This window comes from Bombus huntii, unplaced genomic scaffold (genome assembly GCF_024542735.1).
Source record: "Bombus huntii isolate Logan2020A unplaced genomic scaffold, iyBomHunt1.1 ctg00000146.1, whole genome shotgun sequence".
NCBI classification, from domain to species: domain Eukaryota; kingdom Metazoa; phylum Arthropoda; class Insecta; order Hymenoptera; family Apidae; genus Bombus; species Bombus huntii.
In genome coordinates, this window is record NW_026099391.1 from 36190 (window position 1) to 45506 (window position 9317).

The 9317-nt window shown below is 33.3% G+C and overlaps 1 protein-coding gene across 6 annotated transcripts in view; it reads left to right on the forward strand.

The window, feature by feature from the left end:
* The first annotated feature begins 1349 nt into the window (after positions 1–1349).
* Positions 1350–9317, forward strand: part of LOC126877335 (venom serine protease Bi-VSP-like) — a 63385-nt gene continuing 55417 nt past the window's right edge. For 3 of the 6 annotated variants that reach the window (XM_050640147.1, XM_050640145.1, XM_050640149.1), the window contains exons 1-5: positions 1350–1485; positions 2903–3100; positions 3271–3366; positions 3438–3592; positions 3921–4262. In XM_050640147.1, coding sequence (XP_050496104.1) covers positions 1383–1485; positions 2903–3100; positions 3271–3366; positions 3438–3592; positions 3921–4076 — 708 coding nt within the window. In that variant the 5' untranslated portion in view covers positions 1350–1382 and the 3' untranslated portion in view covers positions 4077–4262. Of the gene's footprint in view, positions 1486–2902; positions 3101–3270; positions 3367–3437; positions 3593–3920; positions 4263–4672; positions 4743–5639; positions 5657–9317 lie in introns of those variants that run through there. The other 3 variants (XM_050640148.1, XM_050640144.1, XM_050640146.1) reach the window with 3 other exon arrangements.

Sequence of the window (9317 nt, forward strand, 5' to 3'; positions counted from 1 at the left end):
GGAAAGTACTCTGCATTGCAATATTTCAATTAATGAAGAATAACTGTCTTTTGTTCCAACCATAAATTAAATTGAAATGTTTGTCAGTTTTTTATTTTTTAAATTATTAAAATAACTAAGTTTTATATTTCGACTTAATTAAATATGCAATTACTTAGCTAATAGTATATATAATAAATTGTTTCTACAGGTTCAAAATGAAAAATGAATATTTAGAAATATTTAATTACGACAATGCTATTTGTGTTAGCATCAGTGGCTTGTTACTCAACGACTTTGCTAGTACTTTTTGAAACATAAAGTTAGTTTTCAATTAACACTTATACTAGAGGCGGAATTATAAATGCAAAATAATTGATAATACTAATTTATAAGTACCTAATTATTAGTATCTTAAAAAATATATTTATACAAAAATCACGATAATCATGAAAATGGGGAAATCCTATATTCTCGAATCAATTCACAATTTATTTTGTATATTAATTAGATTCCGCGCTCATCAGTACGTACTCACTGGCGACATCGAGAAAATGTATCGGCAATTCCTCGTACGACCAGAGGATCGGAAATATCAAAGGATATTATGGCGCAGCGCGAGTGGAGAAACAGAAACATATGAGCTTAACACCGTAATACTCTTATCATAGAAATAGAAGCAGTCCTCAATTCCCGCCCGCTAACTCCTATCTCCACCGATCCAAATGATCTCCTAGCCCTCACTCCCGGACATTTCCTCATTGGCGATTCATTAATGTGCTTACGTGATCGAGATTTCAGAGACATTCCATCGAACCGACTCTCCAAATGGCAGCATATCCAACAGCTTAAACAACATTTTTGGAACCGCTGGCATAAGGAGTATTTGAACGAGCTAACCAACCGCAATAAATGGAGCAAGGGTGGACACAGCATCCAAAAGGGCACAATCGTCATCCTCAGAGAGGACAACGTTCCCTCCATGCATTGGCTTCTGGGCCGAGTTATCAAGGTTCATCCAGGCGCCGATGGTGTCATCCGGACAGCTACAGTTCAGACGGCAAAGAGCATTTTGGATCGGGGCGTCAAAAGGCTTGTCCCACTGCCAATTCAACCCGATCTCGAGAAACCCGAACAACTAGCCATCGAGACGAAATAAGATGGGAACCTCAACCACACCTCGCTAGTTTGATCGGTACCCTCTCAACGGGGGGAGAATGTTACGCCATGCGGCTTACCATAGGTCATATTCTTAACTATCGATCGCGGCACTATAATGTCGCAGACGGATCGTCGCGTCTGCCCGGCAAACAAACATTGTAGTGGCAAGCGCATGGTTCATTAAGCAGGGCGACTTCCAGAAACGTCGACTCGTGGCCCGTATTTTACCTCGCTGTAAAAGAATGTGGCGTGATCCGAACGTAGTGGGGGTCGCCTTCCAGAAAAAACGAAAAAAATCGAAAGGCGTTCAGAACTTTTCGAGAAGTCGAACCGTCAACACATGTGGTATGTCGCGCATTACTTATCAACCAAAACGCAGTTACATTTTTTTTGTTCCATTTATATCTTTCTAGTTAATAAGTTGTTGAAATAAACATTAATTTATTTGTGTTAATTCTGTGGAATTTCATTGAACTACCCTTATTATCATAATCGAAATAAGGGGATCGATCAGTTCGTGGCGTCGATTATTTAATCGTAATGGGAACTTACAACTCTCGTTGACGTGCTATCTCGCGATCGCGTCTCTCCGCGAACGGTCGAAACAAAATGATTCACTAAAAACTGTCCTGAATTCCTAAGAATTTATTTACCGAAAAACTGACAAAGTGTTTATTTAAAAAATGAGGTTGAAGGTAGTCCTTTTCTTTCATTTCATTCATTTTCATTTTCTTTCTTAAGTATGGCTAACACAATATCTAATCAATTAAAATTTTATATTTTCACGTGAAAAGTTTCTTTAGATAATTATTATCAACATGATGACTCACTCTTACGGATTAATACGTGTCTGTAGGGCAATCCGGTGGACTTGATCGGCTTTTTACTTCGAAAGTTGAGTAATCGGTGTCGCTTTCTTACGCATCTTTGAACTGTATAAATGTTTTAAAATTGTTTGATCCAGAATGTACCACACCGGACAATCAAGAAGGCAGGTGCCTTGACTACAGAAAATGTAAACCTCTGCAAGAAATATGGCAGATACAGTACCGTACAGCCACCGATTTTTATAGACGATCAGTGTGCAGATACCAGGGCAATGTTACGATCGTTTGCTGTCCGAACGATCCAAACAAAGAGAAGAGAGAAATTTTAATAAAAACTGTGTATAAGTATAAGGCTTTGCGACCACCATACTGTGGTTTTAGCAACGTCTCTCATACCAGGGTGGTCGATGGTAAACCAGCTGAACTTGGTACGTTTTATGTCTTTCTTTCCGATTAATAATAAGCCATTTACTGCAAAGAATGAACTTTAAAGGCATTAAACAGCACATCAATGTACATTTCAATTAGACTAAATAATAATGCTATGATTTTATCGGTAGTAACTTTACTTATTAACTTGAATTATTTCTTTCTTTTACTTCATGTTAGGAAGAGTATCTTTTTGCTTGAAATAAAAAATTGATATAGGAGTAATAATATGGATAGAGATCAAAAACTGTTAGGGCAGAAATTACACGTTTGAACTTTATAGTTCAGTATAGTTCAAATAGAAATTATATAGAATTATTTAATAATTTGTATTCCACTGGAATAAAAATTTAATTTCTGTCTTTATCAAATCTCTATTTCAGAGTATTTGTACGTATGTACTTATCGTCTGCTGTATGATCGAATATCGAATAGGTAATAATCGTTGTTACCCGTTATGTGAGAAAAAATTATGTATATTCACAACTATGACTATTGCATTTTAGGCGCTTGGCCATGGATCGCTGCATTAGGTTTTCGTAATCCCCGAAACCCAGACAAACCACTATGGAAGTGCGGAGGTTCCCTGATATCGGCTAGGCATGTTTTGACCGCAGCACATTGTGCACATATGGATGGAATAGTAAACATACACAATCATAATATTGTCATTCTTAGATTGGTGGAGGAGGTGCCATTTTCGAGTAAGTCCTCAAATATATATATATATATATATGCTATTGAGTATTACTGAAGTATCATATCCTGAAATTTCTTACTGTACACATATATTGTGTCATAAAGCGTGTATAATTCTTTCTCATACTTTTGGTCATTCGTTTCCTGCATTTTCATTTATTTTTTTATTTTTCAGGGTACGTATATCCCATTTGTACGAAAGAGCCCCTACGAAAGAGCAACTTCGTCGGCTATAACCCCCTTGTTGCTGGATGGGGAGCATTAAGATATAGTAAGTGATATCAATTTTATAATAAAATTAAATAGTTCCAGTCTTAAATATCTTTCTTATTTTCTTCGTAGGACGACCACGACGTAATGCATTAATGGAAGTACAAATGCCAGTGATTAAGAACGCCGAATGCAAAATAGCTTATTCCAAATTTCCTAATGCACCTGATATCACTGATGGTATAATATGCGCCGAACATGCTCAGGGTGGAGAGGATTCTTGTACGGTAATTAAGTTACAGAGTTACTACAAACTATACGGTATCTGAAGACACGTCGATTCGAATTAACATCAAATCGACGTCTTAAACATTAAAAATAATAGATAAACACAATTTAATAGTTTTGCCCACTTCTCACACCTCGTTATGGTATTTAATCTAATTTCCTTCTAATCTTAGTTTTGCTCAAAATACATATAACATGTACGTTATAAATTGGAGTATTTCAATACACAAATCAATAGAAGATTATTACTGTATATAAGTATAATTTCAATACAATTCGATCGATATATTTCAGTATCTTTGATTAAAAATTTAACGATCCTTTCAGGCTGACCGCGGCGGACCACTGCTGATACAACATGAATTAACCTCGTATTTAATAGGTATTGTGTCTTATGCTTATAAGTGCGGCACAGCTGGGTATCCCAGCGTTTACACTAAGGTCACATCGTACCTTGACTTCATTCTCCAAGCGATGCAATAATATGATATTACTGTTCCATAAATATCATTGTGTAAAAAACGTAAAGTTGGATTTTCTTATTGTGGAGATAAGAAACAGCTCAAATTTACATTGTTTTGTACGTTACAAATTATAGGCTTAAAATGTACGAAATGTAACTTTGAAACGACACTAATTTTTTACGCACGATAAACCTCCACGACTTAGGTATGTAAAGATGATAAACGTGTATTAATTCTATTAATTTGGTAATAATAAACCAACTTTCTGAGAAGTTCTGTAAATTTCGTTTCTGTTGTATCAAGAGAATAATGGAATATTCCACTTAGATCGTATACTTCTTGTACGTACGTACAAAATTTTCCGGCTAATCTAAAACACTTCATAAGATAGAGAGCTTCTGGAAATTCGGACACAGAGAGTGCATAAAATACAAGATAAGTCTCGTGTCTTTCAAAATTATTTTTTATTCGCTAAAAACGTCCTGTGTACTCATGCAATCACATGCAACCTCGAAACTTCACTTATTTTTTATCACTTTCCAATTCAATACACAGTTTCAGCATTTTTGACTATATGTAAGAGAAATTTCCATTCAGCCAAAGGTGTACTTACAGATTATAGATTCCTATACGACTCTCAGTAAAAATTTATCCGCACTCCAGATAGTTAAAACTTCTGTCGACCGTATTGATCCATCTGCACTCTTCGTAACTCTTCGTATGACGTCAATATCTGTTCAGTGCTGCTGCGCAGGTTTCTTTGTGTTACGTCAATTCGTTTGTGACCGTTGCGCGAGTAATGGCGCTTTGCAATGGTGATTTGCAGGAAAACAGTGCAGGATGCTGTGATTCGTTTCTTGTGGTCGGAGGTTATGTTTGATGCCTATATTTATCAAAGATTTAATGCACATTATGGAGAAAGTGTTTTGTCACGAAGTGTGTTTGAATGGGCACAAAAGTTCAAAGAAGATCGCACGAGTGTTATGAAAAAACAGCTGGACGCCCGTCCACATCCACGATGACAACATTGAACGTGCTCATGAACTTATGCTCTATGGAATAGACGAGTGACACTGGATAATGTGGCAAATCATTTGCAAATCAGCCACGGCTCTGCTTATGCAATAGTGCACGACAGATTTGGATTTTAAAAAGTTTGTGCGAGATGGATGCCGAAAAAGCTGATGAAAAGGTGAAGACGACGATGCATTCGTGGTTCGCAGCTCAGCCCAAAACATTTTTTAATGAGAAAATACAAAGGTCCTTCGGCAAATGGACAAAGTGTATACAGAAATCGAGTGATTATGTCAAAAAATGATGTATGTCTTTTTTGACAATTGCTTAAAATAAATTCTACACCGACAGAGCGGGTAACTTTTTACTCACCCTCGTAAGACACTTAAATTTCCAATCTATTATGATGAATAAAAGAGCTTATACTATTAAATCTAATTGTATTTTGTTGCATGAGAGTACACGTGTATGTGATGTACATTACCTTTATATCCCCTTGAACGCTTCAATATTGCGCATATATACTATATTTTGTACAGCTTCTATAAAATTTCGTATGTTTGTTTAGGCTGTTAATCTAGAGGCTGGAGTACAAAGAAGTGGCACAATGATGTGGGCTGATGACATTTATAATTATCAAGGAATCACCCCTACATTCGCTCAGGTATATATCGTTGACTATAACGTATTTAACATATATGATTGTTAGAATATTAATAATTAATTTTTAATTCTATCAGAATTTTAATGAAACTGTCCCTTGGGAAGGAAGAACTGATACCTTGATATCACGGTTTGTACATCCTATATATACGACAAATTTTAGAACATTATATAACGAAGAACCAGATCGTCGTGGCCATGTGATGTGAATAAAAGGACTTGAATTTGATGATATTTTTATAATGTTAGATAACATAACTAAGTATCTTCACAGTAAGATAGGATGACATGGTTTACATGATCTTAATGTTGTTCACTCGAGTGATGATATTATAAGGAAAAGCGTAATATCACAGGTAGGATGATTCATAATTTAGAACTACTAACTCATGTATGTATTAAAAATTAAAGAAATATATTAAATTTTATAGGATATTTATGTTTAGTAACCAGTAATTCAGAGATTGGTATTCATGGTTACTATAACGAGGCTGTAGAAACGCACCCTTTCTTCTTTGCAAATGGTCCTGTATTTATGTCTAAGCCGAAACTGGAACCTCTGAATAATTTAGATTTATTCTTGTTATTTTCTAAAATACTTATCTACAGTATACCATAAGGAATGATACCGTATCGCACCTAATCAAGTGCCTTAAGAAACATCAACAGGATATCACAGTAAGTAATCCCTTATCGACAGAAGTGTAAGTAAAAGTTATGTGTCATTGTTATACACAATTATGTGTTAGTGTTATACACAGTTATTTATCATTTTCTATTAATTCAGTTGTAGCCACTACAATATCTATGACACTGGTAGTAATTATAAGAACAATAATGATGTTCTATAAGAGGAAATGATGATTAGGAACAAAAACTTACAGGTAAGTCAAAGTATATGTTATTTGCCATTTGAAAAGAAAGTTACTAACTTGGAATTTTTTGATAAATAATAATTGTGCAAAATATATTGGATTTCAAATTTGTCAAAAATTGAAATTTAAGAAGCATTGTAATAATATAACATTAATATTTTGATTTTTCAGGAGATATCATGCGGTGGATGGATAATATGTAAAAAATATTAAGCAGTATATGAATTTTCATATTGCGTAGAGATAACAAAATGAATTTTAAAAAATGTCGACACGGTAATAAGAAATAGCATCGTGACAAAGAATATATAAAGACAGTTTCATTTTTTATAAATAAAAATTTGTTGTTCCAGATTTTGAAATACAGTGAAACGTTTAATTAGTATCTTAATATCTTTAAATAATTATTATTTTAGAATCAATTGTAATTGTATCATACGTACTTTTGAATTCGTGCAAGAACATATGTAATTTTGAAGTAGTTATTATTAGGAAACTGTTAGACGCGAACAGTATGCGAAAAGTTAGTATGCAGTGTAATAATTATCAATCAAAACACAAGAATTAAATTCTTGAGGAAAAAATTTCCGGAATTTCTTATTTACATGATTATAAAGAAATCCATAATAAAAAGGAGCTGCTTTCTAATACTTCTCTTCCTTGTAATGCCTACGTTAACAATAACGAGGTTCGACTTTTTGTTTTTAGAGGGATACTGGAAAATTTGAAAGTACAGTACCATTGGGAAGAAAATCACGATATTGAAAACGATATTTGCAAGTAAATTTCCAAAAAATCTGTTTTCAAATTTTCGCTTTCTATTTCACATTAAAAGAAAGGGAGGGCTGCCTTCTTTTTCTGCAAGACAAAACAAACATTCTGAATCTCGTATCAATGAATGATGTCAATAAGTTATTTTTCTTTTCAGATTGAACAATATTCCAGATTTATTCATAATTTCATACTACGCGAAGAATAGACTTTCATAGGTATATAAAGGAAATATTAAGTATAGGAAAACTCTTTTTCGTTGTAGGTGACATATGCTTCACGGTTGAACACATGTATTTTTGAACACATATAAATGAAAAAGTACTCTTATGGAGAAAAAGAATTGATACCTTCGATTGACATTAGATAATGTATATAAACTTATGAACAATCACTATCACTATCAGTTTGTATTTTAGGTGCACACGCAGATTTGTTGGAGTTCTTATAAAATGTACTTCCTGTACGAACGTTTTATTCTTCCAAATTTTACGATACTATGTCTCATATGATAACTATATGGATTAAACGTAATATAAATGATCCGAAAATAGACTCGAACGACATTAATTGTCTTTCTATTTATACCAATATCGAAAATACAAGTAAAGCTGGAGCAATAGTATGCAAGAATGGACTATTTATTATTTTAAACCAAATCATAGCATATTCAGAATGCACAGTATTATCATGAAATGTAAATGAATCAGTTGTAAACGAACGATTTTACTGTAAAATCGTTGCCGCCTTTTTTTCATCTGAAATATAGCAGCAATGAGTACATTCTTTTAATATATAATAAAACGAGATATCTTTATAAAGTTACATATGTCATCACTGGTAACTGTTATCTCGTATGACGCCAAATATACCGTTAGTATGGAATGATATTTTTATGAAGATATACTTTAATGATAGATTTTATGAATGAAACGTTATATAAGAAAAATTATCTCTTGTTATTCTATGAAGTGTAGTAGCTAATGAAGATTAATTTTACGAAGTATTAGAGCAAAAGAGAATTAAAAAATTAAAAAGATCTAAATAAGATTGTTCGTGTGGCTTAATTATCTCAATTCTGGTACACCACTTGTTACATTCTAACTAATTAGCGCTAAACAATAACTTGCAAATATTAAAGATATTAACACCTAAAGGTTTTCAGGAAATTTTATAATATTTGATTATTGTATATCTAGTCATTGATTGATAAAATTTCTTGTATAAGCATAGATCGAGGTTGACGTCATACGCAGATTGCATATCATTGACAGGTATCGTTTTAATTTATTTTATGGCTAGAATCGTTTGAATATTATACGAATAATTATTTCCATTCGAACGATTAATAAATCACGTACCTATAAAAGATATATTACGAAAAAGAGGTGACGAAACAAAAAAATATTGGAAATTCCGTTGTCATTAGATCAATTACTTTTGCAATGATTTTTATTTCCATGTAATTACATATGAAATGGGTAATTCATTAACATCTCCTCGAATCGAATATAATTCGTTACACTTCACAACGATTCAAATAATGGACGGGAAATATATAATAACTTTCCTGTCCTTGCGTTAAAATAGTACTGTACAAATCAGATGATACAACCTAACCCCAACCTAACCCCAAAAAACCCAATTACATCCACATTGCATGACAGCACACTTGCAATGGATTTTTGTGATTTCAATGTCACAGACAATGACACAACTAATCAGAACACGTTCGAGGCTATAGACATTGAAATTACCGCGTGTTTAATACGTTTAAAGCATAAATCTAAATTTCACGCGATTATTTCTTTGTACATTGTGAAACTCTTAAATTATCTTAATCGAATAAATAATCCTAATGTAATAAAACATCTTGAAATAGACCTAGATATCTGAAACAGAAACTCGAAGGATAAGAAATCCTAAAAGGTACTAAT